This window comes from Muscardinus avellanarius, assembly GCF_963383645.1.
Source record: "Muscardinus avellanarius genome assembly, chromosome: 6".
Classification (NCBI taxonomy): domain Eukaryota; kingdom Metazoa; phylum Chordata; class Mammalia; order Rodentia; family Gliridae; genus Muscardinus; species Muscardinus avellanarius.
The window spans coordinates 139,086,263-139,108,113 of record NC_137791.1 but is presented as its reverse complement, the minus strand read 5'-3'; the positions used below and the strand labels follow the sequence as shown (position 1 = coordinate 139,108,113).

Genomic DNA, 21,851 nt, shown 5'->3' with positions numbered 1-21,851 from the left:
AGGGGACCTGGTAAACGTTCCCATAAAGGGCCACACACCAAGTTTTGGGCTCTGCGGCTATGGAAACCACTTCCCTCTGAGCAGCAGCAGAAAGCACCACACAATGCAGTGCTGCGCCAGAGCCCCCGACCCTGCTCGACTCCAGGACTCTGGGCCCATCCCCAGCGACACTGACTCACTCACCCCGCCCAGGGCTGCAGGGTGCTCCTGCTGTCCTCGTCCTCGGCCCCGCAGCTACCGCCAGGCACTGACCGGGCCTCTAGGGCCAGCAGGCAGAGGCCCCGCTTGAGAACCCACCCTATCACAGCCCAGGGTTGCGCCCTCCTACCCCAAACTGCTGCCCAACTGTGACATGGACAACTCTGAAGGCCAGCAGCGAAGCCCGGCTCGCTGAGGACAGGGCCGGTCTCTGACCAAGCCCAGTGCCACCAGCAGAGCTTCACCAGCCCAAGTCCCTAAAGGAGCAGCCACACCTGCCCAGGAGCTCCAGGCCGTGCTCTCAGTCGGAGCAGGATGGGGAGCCAGCCCAGGTGAGCCCAGAGCGCGGGGCGGAGGCAAGGCACCTTTTGGAAGAAAGCGGAGAAGTCTTTGGTGGCGCTCCCCTTGGCTGCCTTGTTCTTCAGGGCCATCTCTTCAATGGTGTCCTGGAGAAACTTGGCAAGCTCCAGCTTGACCCGCAGCTCCTTCTTCAGCCTCTCCTCCTGCAAGGGCAGAGAGGGCTATGCCTGTGCCCGCCGCCCTGCGCTGCGCCCCTCCACCACAGCCCACGCAGAGGCCTCCGCGCACTGCAGAGGCAGCTGAGCCCTGCGCCCCGCGCCCGGCTCCCATTCCAGAGATGAGCCTTCTCGTGGAAGTGCACCGCATCTCACCCTCCTCTACTTTGGCGCTCGGAGGGATGTCTGGGGCATGATCCACAGGGGCACGCAGTGAAGCTCCTGGGCTCAGGGGCTGACCTCGAAACTCTGCAGTGAGCTACAAGGCTCTGGAGAGGGGTCTCTGTCTCGCTTTCTCTCTCTTTTTTTTGCGGTACTGGGGATGGAACCCAGGGCATTCTACCTTCAAAGTGCACCCCCAGCCCTAGTTTTTAGCCTTTATTTTGAAACAGGGTCTCGCTGCATTGCAAGGGCTTCACTCCGTGGCCGAGGCAGGCCATGAACGGGGATCCTCCTGTCTCGGCCTCCCGGTTGCTGGGATTCCACGTGTACGCCACCACGCCCGGCTCACTGTCTAGGTGCTCACTGTGGCGCCCTTACCTTGATGGACTGGGTCTCAAAGGTGGACGGCAGCATGTTGGGGAACAACTTCACGGCCACCGGCAGCAGGAACTCCATGAAGGGCACCACCACGAAGACCAGGAAGGGCACCAGTCGGAAGAGGTCGGCACAGATGCGGAGAAACTGGGGACAGGCGGACTCCGTCAGGGGCGCAGGACAAAGAGGGGCGGGAACCTTCCTAGCCTCCCTTATAGACAACACCATGGGCGGGGACTCAAGGCCCCCCAGCTCCAAAACCACTCGGCAGCCATGGCCTGAACCCAGTCCATTCTTTCCTTCCTTCGGTTTTTTTTTTTTGGCGCATGGTACTGGTAATGGTACCTACTACCTCTGAGCCTTTTAAAAACATTTATTTATTTATTGTGGTACTGGGAATTGACCCTAGGGGCAGTCTACCTCTGAGCTACGCCCCCAGTCCCTTTTTTTTTTGGTGGTACTGGGGTTCCTGGAAGCCCTTCTATCTCCGGGCTACACTCCCAGACCTATTTTTATATTTTTATTTGGAAACAGGGTCTCCTAAGCCAGCGCGCGCAGCTGGCTTCGAACCTGCGCGATCCTCCTGTCTCTACCTCCCAAGTGCGGGGATTACAAGCGTGCGCCACCACACCCGGCCTCCCCTAGTCCTTTTAAAAAAATTTTTTAAACAGGGTCACAGTAGGCTGATGAGTCTTGCTACTTATTGAGGCTGCCCTCAAACCTGAGATCCTCCCGTCTCAGCCTCCCAAGTACTGGGATTGTAGGCACGTGCCACCAGGTCCAGATGATTCTTTGTTTTGAAGTGGTCTTGCTAAGTTGCTGAAGCTGGCCTCAAACTCCTAATCCTCTTGTCTCAGCCTCCACCTCCCAAATACTAAGATTAGAGTGAGTGTCACCACACCTGGCTTAGCCCTTCATTCATTTATTTATTTATTTATTTATTTATTTATTTATTTATTTATTTATTTTGTGGTGCTAGGGATCGAACCCAGAGATATTCTACCTTTGAGCTATCCACTAACCTTATCTTTTTTTTTTTTTTTTTTTCAGTACTAAGAATGGAACCCAGGGGCATAGTGCTCTGAACTACACCTCCAGCCCTATTTTTTTTTTTTTTTTTTTTTGGCAGTACTGGGCAGTCTACCCCCCAGCTACACCCCCAGCCCTGATTTTTATCCTTTATTTTGAAACAGAGTCTTGCTGAGTTACAAAGGACCTCGCTAAGTAGCTGAGGCTGTGAACCGCGATCCTGTCTCAGCCCCCAAATGCTGGGATTACAAGTGTGTACCACCACACCCAGCTCCCAGCCCTATTTTTTAGCCCCTTTTAAATTTTGAAACAAGGTCTCACTGAGTTACAAAGTACCTCACTAAGTAGCTGAGGCTGTCTGTGAACCGCGATCCTCTGGTCTCTGCCTCCTGAATGCTGGGATTACAAGCGTGCCCACCACCTATTTTTTTTTTTTTAATTTGTAAACAAAGCCTCACGAACTTGCTGATGAAAGCTTCACTAAATGGCCGAGGCTGGCTTCAAACCTGTGACCTTCCTGTCTTCAGCCCTTCAAGTACTGGAATTATAGGCGTGCGGCACCATGCCTGGTCAGACCCTCTTAATACTAATTGTGAGAGACCTGGCTTCTAGCACTGTGTTCCCGCTGGTACGCACCCTGGCCCGTACTTGGTGGTCCTCTTTTCTTTTTCCTTTAAGTCTTATCTTCGTAGGTGAAGTAGCAAAACCAGAACTCAGAGCAGACCGGGAAGGCAGAGGAGCAGGGGGCCAGGTCACAGGGCAAGGCCTTTTCATTACGCCGTAGCACAGGCTGAAAGCAACGCCTGGCGCACACTAGCAGGGCAGCTCAGAAGCTCTAGCGCGACCCTTTCCCCTGCAAACACTCCCTTTGCTCCCTTCAAAATAGCACACTGGGCAGAAGTCCAGCCAGCTAAGCTAAAAGACCTCTGCTCTCAATCAAGTTCTTAAGAACAAGTACAAATCAGAAGGCAGAGTTACTCTCTTAGGGAACAGCTAATTCCCAAGCTCATCAAGTAAACGCTCCTCTGCTCACTAAGGAAACCCTTGCTGGCCGACTCCACGCAGACTGTCCATGCAGAGGGACTCTGCGTCTTCTCCCAGGTGTCCTAGCGCCACCATGAGAACATAGTTCCTGGGAATGCACCACACAAAACAAGAAGGGGGTGGGGAGAAGCAAGGAGAGCTCCGAGAGAGGCCATCAGTTACCTCACACACAAACTAAGGTCCAGAAGGTTTGGGCATAAGCATCTACTTCGGAATACTTACTCCCTTGGGAAAGAAATTTCTAAGAAGAGCCCAATCCTCTGCTCACAGTGAGAAGTGGAGAGCTGGGCAGTGGCCCGTCCAAGCCCCCAGTGTCTTGTCTTCTCCCTCTGGCCACGAGTGCGAGCAAAGGCCCAGTCTCTAAATCGGGGTCGGGCGTGATCCTGCTCCTGCTGGCCCAGAAGCACCACACTACAGACACTGCCGACAGACGCTTGGAAGAACTTCCTACCACTTTATCTGTCCAACACTGGCTTGTGACACTAAAGCAGGTACCCAAACAGCACCTTCTGAAACCTCAGGCCCTGAGGCACCGCTAACACCCAGAGATGATGTCCAGTCAGAAAGGTTGAGTTCATTTATCAACCAGAACATCTGCTTCAAACAAGGTTTCCATATTTTTGTAAAACAGAACATTTTGCAAAACACACAGGGCAGTAAGAGAACATAAAACATTTTTATAAACACAAAACAGAATTACAAATAACTGCTGTACTGTACCCAAACATTGTGTAATCATCTCTAAAAGGTAGAGGAGAATGGGCATAGCAGTGCGTGACTGAGGCTGAGAGGGTTGCAGGTTCAAGAAAAGCTTCAGCAACATAGCATGGAAACCCTGTTTCCAAAGAAAAATGAGATAGGACTGGGGGTGTAGTTCAGAGGTAGAATGCTCTTGGGTTCAGTCCTCAGTATCAAAAGAAAGGAGGGAGAGCCGGGCGTGGTGGCGCAAGTTTGTAATCCCAGTACTTGAGAGGCGGAGACAGGAGGATTGCATAGGTTCGAAGCCAGCCTCGGCTACTTACTGAGGCTCTCAGCAACTCAGTGAGAGACCATTTCCAAATAAAGAATAAAAAATAGGGCTGGGGGTGTTGCTTGGAGGTAGAATGTCCCTGGGTCCCATCAGCAGTACCGCAAAAAAAAAAAAAGGTAGAGTGGGGCTGGAAGAGCAGAGCACTTGCCTTGCAGCAGAAGCCCCCATCTCAGTTTTGATCCCTAGTCCCAGAAAAGACAAAATAAGTAAAATGTGAAAAAGGTAGAGTGATTAAACATTATAAAATGTATATATGTATCAAAACATCATAAGGTACCTCATGAATATGTACAATTTTTGCTTTGATGTATCTGTTAAAAAAAATTTGGAGCCAGGCACGGTGGCACACACTTATAATCCCAGCATTTGGGAGGCTGAGACAGCAGGATTGCAGTTAGTGGCCAACCTCAGCTGCTTAGAGGCCCTTTGCAACTCAGTGAGACCCTGTTTCAAAAAATAAAGAAAAAAATAGGACTGGGCTGGATGTGGTGGTGCACGCTTGTAATCCCAGCATACATGAGGCAGAGACCGGAGGATCACGGTTCGCAGCCAGCCTCAGCTACTTAGTGAGGCCCTCTGCAACTTAGTGAGAGCCTGTTTCAAAATAAAGAATAGGCTGGGCATGGTGGCGCATGCCCCTTTGCAACTCAGTGAGATCCTATTTAAAAAAAAAAAAAAAAAAAGCCGGGCGTGGTGGCGCACGCCTGTAATCCCAGCATTTGGGAGGCTGAGACCAAAGGATCGAGGTTCGCGGACAGCCTTAGCTACGTAGGCACTCTGCAACTCAGTGAGACCCTGTTTCAAAATAAAGAATAAAAAATTGGGCAGGGGGTGTAGCTTGGAGGACAAATGCCTCTGGGTTCCATCCTCAAACCCGCAAAAAATAAAAAAAAATAAATAAATAAAAATAAAAACTTAAAAAAAAACAGAGCTAGGGGTGTAGCTGGGAGATAGAATACCCCTGGGTTCCATCCCCAGTACTGCAAAAAGAAAGGAAGGAAGGAAGGGAAGATGGATGGATAGATGGATGGATAGATCGATGGATGGATAAGGCTGGGGGAATAGCTCGAAGGTAGAATGCTCCTGGGCTCAAACCACATTTCTGCAAAAATAAAATAAAATAGAGCTAGGGGTGGGTGTAGCTCAGATGTAGAACGCCTCTGGTTCAATTTGTAGTACCATAAAATAATAAATAAGTAAAACAAAAAAGGACTGAGGTGTGTAGCTTGGAGGAAGAGTGCCCCTGAGTTCCATCCCAAGTACCACCAAAAAATAAAAGTTAAAAAAAATAAGAATTTTCTAAAAAGGTAACAAATACTGCTAAACACGTGATCAGTGTGCAAGGAGAGGGCTCAACTGTGACGCCTGAAGGACACACCAATTTTCTATCAGTGTGCAGCGGAAAACGGGTTGACTCTACCCAGCGAATACATCCCAAGGGGCCAAGATACAGAGGCGCCAGTGGATGCGGGCTGAGCCGCAGGGCTGAGGAGCCAAAGCTTACGATGTCCTGCTGGATGGCCGGACAGGGCCACCAGTACCCAGCCTCGCAAGCCCTGAAGAGTGGTAGCCTCGGGCCCGTGGAGGGGCCAGTGCTCAGCCGATGGGTCACCACGCTCCCGAGAACCGAGTGACAGAGCACTCCCTGCTCGGGGCACGCCACTAACAAACACCAAGAACCCTGTAATCAGCAAGCCACAGCCACTGGAGGCAAGGGCATAGCCACGTCCCACTGCCGCGAGCTCGGGCCCCACGCCGCAACAGCTGCTCCAGACGGAAGACAGCGCTAGGTGGCTTGCCAGCGCGGGGCGAGGTCCTGCCGAGAGTTCCTGTGCGAGGCTTCAAATGAGGTGACAGTGGGGCTGGCCGGTCAAAGGCTGAGGCACAGCCAGGGCAGCAGGCTGGCACAGGAAGTGGGCTGGGCAAGGTGGCACGGGGCAAGGGAGTTGCCAGGGGGCTCCGGCCTCTGCCAGGGAAAGACTTCAGAGTGCGCCAAGCAGGAACCACTCTGGTGTTGAAGGGAGCACTGTTGCAGGAGCACCTAACAGCTCTGGCCACTGCCCGGGGAGGACAGGTGGGATGAGGAGCACCTAACAGCTCTGGCCACTGCCAGGGGAGGACAGGTGGGGATGAGGAGCACCTAACAGCTCTGGCCACTGCCCGGGGAGGACAGGTGGGATGAGGAGCACCTAACAGCTCTGGCCACTGCCCGGGGAGGACAGGTGGGATGAGGAGCACCAGGACTGGGTCAATTCAACAGCTGGGAGGGCCACCATGTGCTGTGGGAGAATGTGGGTGTTGGGGTGTCATGGCAGTGGTCCGAGTGCCCGTGCGGGCAGCTGCTGAGCTGAGCCAGGGCAGCCAGAGGCCTCCTGGAGATGTCCACAGTGGGGAGGGAGGATATCCACACACCGAGTGGACACAGAAGGGCAGAGGGCTGGGCTGGCCACACGTGTGGGGAGGTCAGCCATGGGAGTGCTGCAGAGCTTTGTGACCAGTCATGCTGTCCAAGAAAGGTCACAGCCCACGGAGGCCCCTGCAGAGGCCACGGGCTGCCCAATGTGACCTGTGGCTCCCGCTGCGTCTGCGGGGAGGGGGCGGGGCCTCGGCTGACTGCGTGACCAATGGGACCAGCCCTGATGGGCCCTTCTCCAGGACACCAGCCCGTGCACCCCGAAGCTGCCAAGGCTGACAGAGCACAGAGGGCAGTGTGAGGCCTGGGTTTACTTAAGAGCGAGGAGCCAGGCTGTGTCGGTGTAACAGAGATGAAATGTTAGGGGAGTGGGGAGAGGGCTGGGAACTCAACACACGCCTCTGCAACTTCTCCATAAATCTAAAATTAATCCAAAGTTAAAAATCTTAAAAGCTGGGCATGGTAGTGCATGTCTGTAATCCCAATATTTGGGAGACCGAGACAGGAAGATTGAATGTTCAAAGCTAGCTTCAGCAATTTAGAGAGGTCCTCAGCAGCTTAATGAGACCCTGTTTCAAAATAAAAAGGGCTAGGGGTATAGCTCAGAGGTAGAATGCCCTGGGTTCAATCTCTAGAACCAAAGGAAAAATAAGTTTACTGCCGGGCGTGGTGGCGCACGCTTATAATCCCAGCATTTGGGAAGCTGAGACCAGAGGATTGCAGTTCGTGGACAGTCTCAGCTACTTAGTGAGGCCCTCAGCAACTCAGTGAGACCCTGTCTCAAAATAAAGAATAATTGGGAAGCTGAGACAGGAGGATCGTGGTTTGCGGACAGCCTCAGCTACTTAGTGAGGCCCTCCACAATTTAGTGAGACCCTATTTCAAAATAAAGAATAAAAAACAGGTCAGGGGGTATAGATCGGTGGGTTCCATCCCCAGACCCATACACACACAAAAAAAATGTTTTACTTAAGTTGCAAAGTTTTATGGTTGTAAACCTAGCTAACTCAAAAGGACTACAAGTTCCAGGCCAGCCTGGGCAACTTAGTGAGACCCTGTTTCAAAATAAAAAATAAAAGGTTTGGGTAAGCTGGGCATGGTGATGCATGCTTGTAATCCCAGCATTTGGGAGGCCTAGACAGGAGGATCTGGGTTCATAGACACCCTCAGCTACTTAGTGAGGCCCTTTGCAACTCAGTGAGACCCTGTTTCAAAATAAAGAATAAAAAATAGGGCTGGGGGTGTAGCTTGGAGGTCGAATGCCCCTGGGTTCCACCCATAGTACCGCAAAAAAAAAAAAAAAAAAAAAAAAAAAAAAAAAAAATCAATCAATAAATAAACAGGACTAGGAGTGTAGCTTGGAGGTAGAATGCCCCTGGCTTGAATCCAGTATAAAAAAAAAAAAAAAAAAAAAAAAAGCCAGGCATGGTGGCGCACACTTGTAATCCCAGCATTTGGGAGGCTGAGACCAGAGGATCGTGGTTCACAGACAGCCTCAGCTACTAAGTGAGGCCCTCTGCAACTCAGTGAGACCCGGTTTCAAAATTAAAAAAAAAAAAAAAAAAAAAAGTGCAGGGGGACGTGTAGCTCGGAGGTCGAATGCCCCTGGGTTCCATCCCCAGACCCGAAAAAAAAAAAAAAAAAAAAAAAAAAAGGCTTCTCAAAGGCAAGTCCTTGGGCTCAATCCCCAATGCCACTCCCTCAAAAAAAGAAAAAAGGAAGCCGGGCATGGTGGCTCACGCTGGAATGACAGGTATGCTAACAAATCTTGTTTTGAGATCAGTCTCAAAACTGATCTTGTCCACATCGTCCAGCCAGATGGTCTAGCTGGCCTCAGCCTCCTGAGCAGGCTGGGACCGTGGGACCATGGACCACCACTCCAGCATAGGAAGATCCTTCATGGAGCTGGGAAGACAGAAAGAGCTGGTGCCCAGAACACCAACCAGGAGCCTCGGACAGCACAGGTGCACAGCTACTAAGCGGTAAGGACCAACAGACCCCGAGAGGCCCCAGGCAGCCCAGAAAGACCGGACGCAGCAAGAGAGAACAGCGCCCGGGGCCGGAAGGACTCTCACAGGCAGGAGAAGCCAGAGCAGGGCCGGCGTGGAGGCACCGAGAGGGCAGGTGTGCTGGAACTCACAGGCAGAAATCGCCATGTAGCAGTGGCGTCGCGGGGGAAGTTCCCTTTTTATCAGCCTTCCTGACTTTTTCTTTACCAAAAGCACCAGGCAGCAAGCCCCAACAGCGCTGGAAAGTGGCCTCCGGGGCTTCCAAAGAGCTCAGCGTGTCCCATTACCTGCCTGCGCTCCCGGCGGGTCAGGGTGTGACCGTTGAGGATGCGCCACAGCATGCGGGCGGCGATCTTGGTGTCGATCCAGAGCAGGCGGAAGCCGTGGTAGTAGTGCTTCAACTCATCCAGCACCTTCTGCCCCAGGGACTTCTTCACGGCCACCTCGGCTGGCGGGCTGTACACGGGGCCACCCTCCTCCAGCTTCTTGTTCTTGTCCTTTAGGGACTTGAGGGACTTCTCCACCACAGAGTCGTCGCCAAGGCGGGGCGATGAGTGCCAGCCTCGCACGGGAAGGTACCGAGGTCCAGGGACAGCCGGGCCTGCTGAGGCGGGGGTCCATGGTACTCCTGCAACCGCGCACAGGCGCTCGGTCCTCAGAGTCCAACCGCTGAGGGGCTCCCCTCTGAAGCAGAGGTGCACATTGGGGGCCGGGGCGCAGCAGCCAGATGGAACATTCCTTGGAAGAGGGAAAAGGAGTCATGAGGAGCCAGCACCTGTCTTTGGCAACTCAGCAGCACTCCCCAGCAGGAACATCAAGACCACCACCGAGATCCACGCCACACACACTCCCACCTACTTCCTGACGCCTGAGCCCCTCGGGAGCCCTCTGAAGGCCGTGTGTGCACGACAGGGTGGTGTGTGACCCTAAGCTCACGCCCAGATATGCAGCAGTGGGGAAGATGTGCACACAGCACAACACCAGAAGCTCGACCCCCAGGAGCTTGAGGAGGCATGACACAGTGCTCTGGGATGGGAAATGGGTGCAGAATAAGGTGCTGTCTAGTTAGGGGCTCTCTCCCCTAACAGGTGACTTTGACTTCTGAAGGCACAGGAGCAAAGAGCATTCCAGAGGGCAGCCCTGGCCCTAGCCTTCGAGCCCAGGCTACCTGTCGTAGCTGTCAGGGCAGCGCTGTCGGGCTGGGTGCACCCGCCCCACATGTAATGGCCCAGGGTGGAGCACCACGTCCATCGAGCCCACTCTCCCCACCACAACCCAGGCCTCACGAGGGCCACAGAGCTGGTGAGACCCAGCCAGCCACGTGGGGAGCTGTTGGCTAAATCGTCCACAGGGAGCCATGATGCCACCTGCAGGCCAATACTGAAACAGTGCGGCTGTCCTTCAGGTTCGTAACCCCTGCTTATACTCTAGGCACAGGAGGAACCTCCCCCTACAGCTGGTGCACCGGTGGCCACAGGCGCCAGCTCACTCCGAGGGCGGCCTGGACGCCCCCACCCCTTCTGCCCCTCCCTCTGGAGCACCGACGGGGCTCAGACTCTGGCTCCACTATCTGCTGCTGCCTGAGCGCGGTCAAGTCACTTGGTCTCTCTATGCTTGGGCCCTTCCTCTGTGTTAGGATGGGCCACGCACCCAGGACGGGTCAATGGAGCGGCCGGGGCAAGGACACCCCACAGGAGCGGAAGTGAGGTGGGGAGCTCTAGAACCGCCAAGCTTTACCGTCAGGTCCTGCAGGCCCGGGCACAGCGTGCCATGGCTGGGACGGGCTCATGTGAGGAATCGGCCCTGAGGCCTGAGCCGCTGCTGGTCAGTGCTGATGCCTGCACAGGCCTCCTCCCTGTAGAAGACCTACCACCTTCCCTCAACGCAGACTTCCTCATCAGTGCGCCTGTGCGTGGCCCTGCCTCCATGCTCTGTGCTGCCAGGCTCTCTCAGCCTCACCAAACCTCCAGGCTTCCTCAGCCTGCAGGCAATCCTTGGGCTAGGTGAGCCCTGAATCCACCCTGTGGAGTTAAGTCTTCACCAGAGCCAGGCCACATGGAACACAGCAGAGGCCACTCAGCACGTGCCGCTGGGACGCTGGCCGTGTCTCCTGCCCGCTGTGCCTGGCCTCACCTTCAAGTGTGGGTGATGACAGCGCCTGTGTGTGAACAAGTGCCACTCCTCTATCTCCATCAAACTTAACAAGCCAGCTTCCAACCCTCAGCTAGCAAGGAATAGCATCTTCTATGAGGCATGACATCAGCAATACAGGGCACCAACAGGCAAAGACATATAAAACAGACAAGCAGAGACACACATCCAGAGAGGGCTGGGCAGCCCACAGACCTGGCTATCCTCAGCTCACCAGAGACATTACTATTAATAATCTGGCCAGGAGCCAGGGCGTGGTGGCACACGCTTGTCATCCCAGCACTTGGGAGGCTGAGAGGGGGATTGTAGGCTCATGGCCAGCCCCAGCTACTTAGTGAGGCCCTCTGCAACTTAGTAAATGCATGTTTCAAAATAAAGAACATGTATATGGGGCTGAGTTGTAGTTTGGAAAAAAAATCTGGCCAGGAAGGTATAGCGATTCTCAAAAAGTACAAATTGTATCATATTTTTCAAAAAGCTCCATCGATACAAAGCCAGTCCGGGTGCTGCTGGCTCTGTAGCCAGCAGCTCAGACAGACAAACAGACAGACAGACAGACAGACAGACAGACAGACAGACAGACAGACAGAGGCCGAGCTTCCCACTGCTCACTGGAGGTCACACAACCATCTGCTGTTTTTCTTTTCCTTGACCAATCACCTGAAAGTAGGGAACGCCCAAGCAGAAGCAGCATCCCAACAAGAAGCCCACTGTGGCCGGATGCAGAAGCTGCTCACTCGCACCAGCACTTCGGCTCTTCCGGGAGGCTGCCTGGCACCCAGAGCGCCAGCCCATTGCTGCCTGCATCTCAAGAACAGAAAAACTGCGTGGTGCCCTGAAAGGAGCAGCGCCTCTGAGCCGTGCCTCGTGGCCGCACAGGCCGGGAGGGCACACGCAGGGACGCGGGAGCCAAAGCTGCTCTCCGGACGGCGTGCGCTCCACACTCACGGCATGTGTAAGATGCCTCAAGCGACACACCTGCGGGCCGCTCTCAAGGCCCTCCTGCCACGGGCCACCCTCAGGACAATGAGCTGAGGTCAAGCCTGGAAGGGCACCAACAGGGCCTGCTACCCTGTTATTAAGGGATGTACTGTCTACAGAGGATGTACTTTCTGCTGAGTCATCCCCAGCAGAAAGAATAAAAAGGCAAAAGGAGGAGGAATGACATAGCAATAGCCACCAAGACCCAGAAGGACGATTCCAGAAGTGCAGGGCAACTTTCTGCTCAGACCTGTGGCCGGGCCTTGTGTGCCCTCTGCTGGGAAGCTGGAGGATGTGCAGAAACCCAGTCACCAGCTGCCCAGCACCTGGTCTCAGCCAGAGACCCTGAGATTGCAATCCTGGAAATCAGCATTAGTGTGCAACCAGTGCGCCTGAAGCAGGTCTGGGTAGACCTTGTCATCAGCACAGCAACATTCCCCAGCACTCACGCCGAGTGGATGGAGCCTGAGGAATGGGAACGGCCTCATGGTGGTGGGGCTCCCACTACAGGAGCGCAGGCCTACAGGTTTCAGAACTGGGGTTATAGCTTGGAGGCAGAATGCCTCTGGGTTCAATCCCCATTACTACACACACACACACACACACACACACACACACACACACACACACACACACACACACACAATTAAAAGGGCTGGGGAGTGAAGCTCAAAGATAGAATTTTTCAGGGTTTAATTCTCAGTTCCACAAAAAAAAAACTTTTTTTTTTTTTTTTTTTTTTTTGCGGGTCTGGGGATGGAACCTGGGGGCATTCAACCTCCAAGCTACACCCCCTGCCCTAGTTTTTATTCTTTAATTTGAAACTGTGTCTCACTAAGTTGCAGAGGGCCTCACTAAGTAGCTGAGGCTGTCCACGAACTGCGATCCTCCGGTCTCAGCCTCTGGAATGCTGGGATTACAAGCATGCGCCACCGCACCCGACTCACAAACAAAAACTTTAACCAGGAGCCAGGCATGGTGGTGTATGTGTCTCATCCAAGTACTTAGGAGCTGAGACAGGAGGATCACAGGTTCCCACCCAGCTTCAGCTACTTAGTGAGGCCCTCTGCAACTTAGTGAGACTGTTTCAAAATAAAGAATAAAAAATCAAGCTGGGGCCGGGTGTAGTGGCACACGCTTGTAATCCCAGCATTCGGGAGGCTGAGAGGAGGAATGCGGTTGACGGACAGCTTCAGCTTCTTAGTGAGGCCCTTTGCAACTCAGTGAGACCCGGTTTCAAAATAAAGAATAAAAAGCCGGGTGTGGCGGCGCACGCTTGTAATCCCCGTACTTGGGAGGCTGAGACAGGAGGATCGCACAGGTTCGAAGCCAGCCTCAGCTACTTAGTGAGACTCTCAGTAATTTAGTGAGACCCTGTTTCCAAAAATAGGTCTGGGAGTATAGCCCGGAGGTAGAAAGCCTCTGGGTTCCACCCCCAGTACCACACACACAAAAATAAATAAACAAAATAAAGAATAAAAAATAGGGCTGGGGGTATGGCTCGGAGGTAGAATGCCCCTGAGTTCCATCCCCAGTACCACAAAAAGAGAGAGAGAGAGAGAGAGAGGGAGAGAGAGAGAGAGAGAGAGAAGGAAGGATGGAGGAGAAAAGAAAGAAAAGGAAAAGAAAAAAGAAAGTCACCAAGCATGGTGGCACAGGCTTGTAATTTCAGTACTTAGGAGGCTGAGACAGGAGGATCAACTTAGTGAGATCCTATTTCAAAATAAAGAATAAAAGAGGGTTGGGGGTATAGCTCAGAGGTAGAATGCCCCCCCCCCAAAAAAAAAGGAAAGGAAAGAAAAGAAAAGAAAAAGTCAAGCCAGAGGCTGGATATGTAGCTCAGTGGTAGAGCTCATGTTTAGCATGAGTGAAATCTTGGGCTCAATTCCCAGCACTGGAAAAAAAAAAAAAAAAAAGAAATCCACTTTGAAAAACAACTAGGTATTTTATTTTTGCAGTACTGGAAAATGAACCCAGGGGCATAGATTCTACCAGAGAGCCTTACCCTCAGCCCTTTCTATTTTTTATTTTGAAACAAGGCTTCCCTAAGTTGCTGAGGCTGGCTTCAAACCTTTAATCCTCCTGTCTCAGCCTCCCAAGTACTAAGATTTCATGCATGCATCCAGTTTATTTTAGAGACAGGGGTCAGTGAGTTGCCAAAGCTTTCCATTTCCTGTCTCAGCCTTCCAAGTAACTAGAATTACAGGTATGTGCCACCAGATCTGATATTTTAAAAGTTACTATTCCCAAGTGGTTGGATGGTTTTAATGACATTTCAGTCACAATCCCACAGACTGTTTTAGAACTAAAATAGTTGGAGTGTCTTGAAAGATACTCACAAACTCAGTGGAAAACGTAGAGATGAAGATGGGGAAACTGACCCCCAGAAGAGCACCCTGAGAAACTCTCTAAAGAAAATGGCAAGCCAGGTGTGGTGATGCACGCCTGTAATCCCAGCATTTGGGAGGCTGAGACTGGAGGTTACATTTCCAGACCCGAAAAAAAGAAAAAAAAAAAGAGAAAAGAAAAGAAAAGAAAATGGCGGGTAGCAGGCTCTAGAACTGCTCTCTGGATATACCACCCGGGATCAAGGAAGGATGGCTGAGCAGGCTGCAGAGCTGTCAATCACAGAGCCTCCAGCACACACCTGGGTGGACTCAGGCAGGCGAGCGAGTCCACAGTAACCCCCTAATCTGTATCAGTGCTCAGTGCCTTAGAACCAGAAACTTCACACCCAAGCCCAGACTGCAGCTTCTCCTGGACCCCAGGCCCTGCAGGGTGACAACCTGCACAGCCATGCTGCCACCCACCAGAGATTTCATCAGAAGAGACACTGAACTAAGGCCCCATCCATTGGCACAGGGTGGAGCTGGAGGTGGAAGGAAGACCAGTGACTTCTTTTTGTTTTGATTTTTGTGGTATGGTACTGGGGAATGAACCCAGGCATGCTCCCCTCCCCCTAAACTACATCCCCTTCCCTTTTTACCTTTCCTAGCCAGCCTTGTTGGTGTCAAAGCAAACACTGCACGTGCAGCAGCAACCCTGCCACACCACTGGCCAGCCCGAGAAGCTGCGCAGGCCCAGCTGTTCATTCCTGTACTTGACAAAAGCCACGAAAGCGAAAGTCTGCTTCAGTAACAACTCAATGTCCTTGTTTTAGGAAATAAATCTGTCTTAGGAAGTACGTCTGAGACAGTTTCATAGCTGAGAAAGTTGGGTGTCACACTGCGCAGCTAGGAGGGGCAGGAGGGGCAGGACGTGCAGAAGTGACACGTTTACTTACACGTGGCTTAGCAACCCCACAGTGCTGGTGCATCTGAAACAAACAGCATGCCCCGAACTACCTACAACAAAAAGAAAGAACGGTAAGTGTACAGGTCTCAACCGGTGCCTGCAAATCTAGAGTAGGGCTCTCTTCTGCAGAAACCCGTGGGTGAGTTTCTGGAATCTTGCGCTTGCCATAGGAAGACTTCAGAACACAGCTGAACAGACTCCTAGTTAGGAAACACGGTCTCAAGGCAGCAAGAGGGACGCAAGCAGCCCAGCAGCGGAAGGGGCACTGGGCCTGGCCTAGGACCTGGGGCGGGGTCTCTTCACTAGCTTCGGCTGACTTGGGTGTGCAGAGCCCAGGGAGGACAGCCCCACAGAACAATAATGCTGAGGTGCCAGGGCGGATAATTAAAGGAAAAACAAACATTACTTCTTGGATAAATAGTAGTGATGAACATACAGCTTGTTTTTAGTCTTCAGACATATTTGTCATTTGTATGCATGGTAGTAGGAATGGAATCCAGGGGCATTCTGCCTCTCAGCTACACTCCCATTCCAATTTTATTGTTTACTTTGAAACAGTGTCTCACTAAGTTGCAGAGGGTCTCACTAAGTAGCTGAGGCTGGCTGCAAACTTGTGATCCTCCTGTCTCAGCCTCTCAAGTTCTAGGATTACAGACATACACCACTGCACCTGGCTAGGATCCAGACCCACCTCTGATGCTCTCCCTAACGCATTCTATGGAGCTCTCACAGAGTCAAGTCAAAGTCCATCCTCACCCACATTTGGTGGTGTGACCACACTGCATGTGGGGACGAGACAGGCACGTGCAGCGGGTCAGACGCATCATCCCGGAGGGACGACCAGGCGGCTGATGTAGAGGCTGAAGATACGGAACCAGCAGGACAGCAGTGGAGCCCTGCAATGCCTTCTGGCTCAATTCCAGACAGTGGGGTGGCAGTGAGGATGTCCCCTTGTCACTCTATGTCATTAACGGGAAGCAAAACCAACACTTCTACGGGAAGGTTATTTGTTCCCATCAGATGTCACCTTTAGGCCCTTGCTGCACCGGGGGCATTTTGGTTAGTAAATTGGGTGCTGGGCTCACAAATGTTTGGCCACTATGCATAATTCATAGCATGAAGATGTTAACTGTGCCTGTAATCCCAGTAGGAGGCTGAGACAGGAGGATCGCAGGTTTGAGGACAGCCTCAGGAACTTAATGAGACCCTGTTTCTTTTTTCTCTTTTTTTTCCTTGCAGTACTGGGGATGGAACCCATGGGCATTCTACTTCTGAGCGATACCCCCCCAACCCCATTTTTTATTCTTTATTTTGAAACAGGTCTCACTGAGTTGCAAAGGGCCTCGCTAAGTAGCTAAGTCTATCTGCGAACCATGATCCTCTTCCTGTCTCGGCCTCCCAAATGCTGGGATTACAAGTGTGTACCACCACGCCCAGAGAGACCCTGTTTCAAAATGAAAGATACTCAGATGTGAAGCAGCACCATTGTAATTCCAGAACTTGAGAGGATGAGACAGGAAGATCACAGGTTCACGGCCAGCCTCAACTACTTAGTGAGGCCCTCCGCAACTTAGTGAGATCCTGTTTCAAAATAAAGAATAAGCCGGGTGTGGTGGCGCACGCTTGTAATCCCTGCACTTGGGAGGCAGAGACAGGAGGATCGCGGAGGTTCGAAGCCAGCTGTTCTGGCTTAAGAAACCCTGTTTCCAAATAAAAATATAAATAAATAAATAAATAAATAAATAAATAAATAAATGGACTGAGGGTATAGCTTGGAGGTAGAAGAAAACCCCTAAATTCACTTCTCAGTACAAAAAAAAAAAGGGCCAAGGATATAGCGTAGAAGTGGAATATCCTTGGTTCAATCCCCCCCAAAAAAGATGTCAGCTACATTTTTACATATATCAAGTGCTACAGTTAAATTTAAAAGTGCAGGGTAGGAGCCAGGTGTGGTGGCCCACCTTTGTAATCCCAGCATTCGGGAAGCTGAGACTGGAGGATTACAGTTTGTGGACAGCTTTAACTACTTAGGCCCTCCGTAACTTAGTGAGACCCTATTTCAAAAAATAAAGAATAAAAATAGGGCAGGGGGTGCAGCTCGGATGTCGAATGCCCCTGGGTTCCATCCCTAGACCCGAAAAAAAAAAAAAAAAAAAAAAGTGCAGGGTAGGGCCAGGTGTAGTGGTGCACATTTGTAATCCCAGCAATCATGAGGCGGAGACAGGAGGATCTCAATTCTCAGACAGCCTCAGCTACTACTTAGTGAGTGAGGCCCTTTGCAACTCAATGAGACCCTGATTCCAAATAAAAAATAAAAATAGAGCCGGGGGTGTAACTTGGAGGTAGAATGCCCCCAGGTTCCATCCCCAGTACCACCAAAAAAAGTGCAGGGTAACCAGGAGTGGTGGCACATGCCTATAATACTAGTACTTGGGAAGCTGAAACAGGAAGATCACAGGCCTGCAGCCATCTCCAGCAATTAATTTTCATTTCATTTATTTATTTGTAGTACTAAAGATTGAACCCAGGGGCATTCTACCTAAGCCACACCCCCAGCCCTATTTTTTTTTTTTTTTTTTTTTTTGGGAACGGAGTCTCACTAAGTTGTACAGTCTCACAAGGTTGCCCAGGATGGTGACTGGCGATGAACCTCTCTGATCCTCCTGTCTCAGCCTCCCAAGTCCTGGGATTACAAGTGTGTGCCACCATGCCCGGCTCAGCCTCTGCAATTTAGCTAGGCCCTCTCCAACTTAAGACTCTTTTTCAAAATTAAAAAACAAGCTGAAGCCGGGTGTGGTGGCCCATGCTTGTAATCCCTGCGCTTGGGAAGCAGAGACAGGAGGATCAAGCAGGCTCCAAGCCAGCCTAGCTGGTTTAAGAGACCCTGTTTCCAAATAAAAATAGGTCTGGGAGTGTACCCCAGAGGTAGAAAAAGGGCTTCCAGGAACCCCAGTACCACCACCACCACCACCACCAAAAAAAAAAAAAAACCAAGCTGGGCATGGTGGCAGGTGGCACACACTTGTAATCCCAGCATTCAGGATTCGAGGCTGAGACCAGAGGAGTGGGGTTCGCAGACAGCCTCAGCTACTTAGTGAGGCCCTCTGCAATTCAGTGAGACCCAGTTTCAAAGTAAAGAATAAAAAAATAGGGCAGGGGCTGTAGCTTGGAGGTCGAATGCTCCCCAGACCCGGGGGGAAAAAATAGTGTTATAGGTGTAGCTCAAGGCAGAATGTCCTGGGTTCAATTCCCAGCACCACCCACAAAAAAGTAGGGCCATGGCACAGGTTTGTGGTCCCAGTACTTGGGAAGTTAAAACAGGAAGACTGCAGGTTTGAGTCCAAAGCATGGTAATTTAGCAAGACCCTGCTTCAAAAGGGGGTGTAGCTCAGAGGTAAAAAGCCCCTGAGTTTAATCTCTAGTAGCACACACAGAAAAAGAAAGAAAAAGAAAAAAGGAAAAAGAAATGAAGGGCCCCAGCCCTGAAGGATCTCATTTTAACACTTGCTATGCAGCCGCCCAGGCTCTCCCTAAACCCACCCAAGGGCTGTTCCAGCTCTCCATAGAAACCCAGGGCTCTAGGTTGTCAGGGATGCTGGGTCCTGCAGGGAACTGGTCCCCCCACCGCATGTGTCCAGCGGCCTGCACTTCCACCCTAATCCCCTCTGCTTCAACCACTCTGGGACTCTGAGAGCCCAGCCAAGTGCTCCACTAATCGCAGGCTCCTTCCACAGCCAGCCAGCCCGGGCAGGATTGGCTGTACCAGCCCCAGGCTCCACGCCCTGCCCTTCCCCAGGACAGGGCTAAAGTTCCAGCTCTAACCTCGCCTTGTCCTAGAGCGTGGGGCCTGCTCAGAGGCCTTCCTTGGCATAAACTCAGGCTCTTTATGCATAACGAAGCCACTCCTTCACTCCAGTGATTGCTGTCACTCCAGGGGCTGTAGGGACTCAGTGCCAGGAACAGACCACATCTATTTTTTGTTTTGCCACACATACCTTCCCCAGGCCTTGGAGGCCATACACACACCCCAGCCAGGACCCTCCCAACCTAACCTTCCCCTCCTCCCCAAGCAATCTCTTCCAGACCTGGAGACACAACCCGCAGTTCTGCTGGCCCTCACTTTCAGCTCCAAGAGCTCCACAGAACTGCCCCTCCCAGGTCCTCGGAGTCCTGGGGCTGGATGCTTCTCTCCCACCCAGTCCCCTGGAGGAACGGCTACTGGCACAGTGACTTCCTCCAAAACTAGTAGTAAGAACGGGGAGAGGGAATATCTTTACCTAGGAGCAACCACACCTCAGCCCAGGGGTCAAGGTCAACCTCAACAGTGATTAATCACCTAGACGGTAGAGCTGTGCTGAAAAAGACACTTCACCTCTAAGGCCACCTCCCCCAAAATAGTTTAAGTTAGAGAAGAACATTTTTAAATACCGACAGAGAAGCATCCTGCTGTTTGTGGCCAGTATCCCTCAAACTGTCAAGGTCATGGGGAATAAGGAAGTCTGAACAGTCACAACATAAGGGGCTGTGACGCCCAAATGTAGTGTGGTCTAGGGACAGAAGGAGGATCAGAATAAAATATGTACAGAATAAAGAGAAAGTACAAAAAGATAAAAGAAAGTAAAGAAAGTGCAAGAGACTAAGGGCAAGCTGCATATAATATGGCCTTAGTTCAAAAGCTAGGACCAGCCAGGCTGGTGGCACAGGCTTGGAATCCCAGCATTCGGGAGGCTGAGACCTGAGGATCGCAGACAGCCTCAGCTACTTGGTGAGGGCCTCTGCAACTCAGTGAGACCCTGTTTCAAAATAAAGAATAAAAACAGGGCAGGGGGTGTAGCTAGGAGGTAGAATGCCTCCGGGTTCCATCTCCAGTACTGCAAAACAAAACACACACACACACACACACACACACACACACACACACACACCCCTAGGACCGGAACCACCAAGGAAGGATGTTAATAATGGCTGTATAGTGCTCTGTGGCTGTATTCCAGAAGGTTCAGGAACTTGCTCTCCACAATCCATCCCCGGCTGCCACGGCCTCTGAACTCCCTGTGGATCCTACAGCAAACCAGCTGTCTAACCCACTTTCAGCTCTGTAGTGTCTCTGTACAAAGAACAGTAGTAACTACAGAAAACCCGATGTCTAGAATAAACCACCACCACCAAAAAAAGTCAGCTGACTTCCAGCCATAAACATGTGCAGAAATGCGAAATGGCAGAGGTATTCCACCACTACCCTGAACACATCAACAGGTGCGGCCAGCTCAGTCGGCGGCGCCGGCCGGGCCGGCAGACGCGGGGCAGCGGCAGCTCTCGCCGTCCCTCCCGCCCTGCCCTCCGCGTGGAGAACGGCCGGAACCCCGCCGCTCCCGGCGTGTCTGCAAACCACAAGGCGTCTGGGAAGGTATTATTTTCCTGGGTCCCTCGATCTCACCGCGCAAGTCTCGCCTTCGCCGCCACCTGGCAACTAGGACAGGCTGGGGGCCTGGAGGAGGCCAGACCCCCGGCTCGTCGGAGGCGCGGCGCCGGCCCCGCCCGCCCGCGTGCTCCCGCCGGCCGGCGGCGGCCCCGGTCTGTGGCCGGAGGTGGCCCAGGCACACCGGGCCTCGGGGGCGGACGCCACGTTCCCCTGCGCCTCCTCGCCCGAGCCGCCGGCCCGCGGAGCTCTCCCAGCCCCGTGGTCGGAGGCGGCGACCTGCGGCGACCGGGAGCAACTAAGGTCACAGCGCCGCCGCCCAGTGCGGCGCCCACCCCGCCCACCCCGCGGCCCGGCCGGCCGGCGAGCGCCCGCCGCCCGGGAGCCGGCCCGGCCCGGCCACTCCCGCCGCTTACCCCGCGGGGCGGCGGCGCGCGGCAGCGGGAGGCGGGCGGGCCCCCGGCCGCGGCAGCTCCTCAGCAAGATGGACGCCATGCGCCGGCCGTGACGGCCCCCGGCGGCGGCCAGCTGCTCCCGCTCCGCCGCGGCTCCTCGCCGTCCCCGCGGGCCCGAGCACGGCGCGCTTCCGGCAGCGGGCGCTCAGCTCAAGGACCCGGCCCGGCAGCGGCCATGTCCGGGCGCGGACGTCCGGAGGCGGGGCGGGGCGGGCCGGCGCTCCCATTGGCCGCGCGCGCCCGCCGGCAGGTGAGGGGCCGGCCCGCCCCGCCTACCAGCCCGCCGCGCGCCCGGCGGCCTGCCCCTTCGGCCCTCGGACTGCGGGTCCCGGCGTGCCCCGCGAGGCCCGACCCGGGACCACGGGTCCCGGCGTGCACCGAGCGGCCGCGCTGCATTCTGGTTCCTGTGGTCGCGCGGGGCTCCCGCGCGGGTGAGCCGCGCGTGCGCAATAGCTGTCCTGCGTCTGGACGGTGGAGACCGCCAAGGCTGTCCGGGCTCTGCCCGCGACGCGCGAGGCAGAGGGCGCCGGGGACGCTGGGGAAGGGCTCGCGGGGGCAGGACGCCCGGGCGGAGGCCGCGCCCGAAAGTCCGCGCGCCCTGGTCGCTCTCGGCCCGCTCCGGAGCCGCGGCCGGCCCGCGGTGGCGAGGCTCTCCAGACCTAGGGGCGCCCGGAGACCTACCTGCCCTCCACGAGAACCACTGCGCTGGTGCGCCTAGAGTCACCCTGCCCCGCAGGCTGCGTTCAGCGAGGCGTCCCGATGCGGCGACAGCGCCA

The 21,851-nt window shown here is 53.5% G+C and overlaps 1 protein-coding gene across 1 annotated transcript in view; it reads right to left on the bottom strand.

Annotated features, from left to right (window-relative positions):
- LETM1 (leucine zipper and EF-hand containing transmembrane protein 1) overlaps window positions 1-21,115 on the bottom strand; it is a gene marked incomplete at both ends in the record, with an annotated part of 34,434 nt that extends 13,319 nt beyond the window's left edge. The window contains 4 exons of the mRNA XM_080697297.1: window positions 564-701; window positions 1,254-1,397; window positions 9,063-9,513; window positions 20,706-21,115. Of these exons, the coding sequence (XP_080553423.1) occupies window positions 564-701; window positions 1,254-1,397; window positions 9,063-9,513; window positions 20,706-21,115 (1,143 nt within the window). The remainder of the gene's footprint in view (window positions 1-563; window positions 702-1,253; window positions 1,398-9,062; window positions 9,514-20,705) is intronic.
- Window positions 21,116-21,851: the final 736 nt, after the last annotated feature.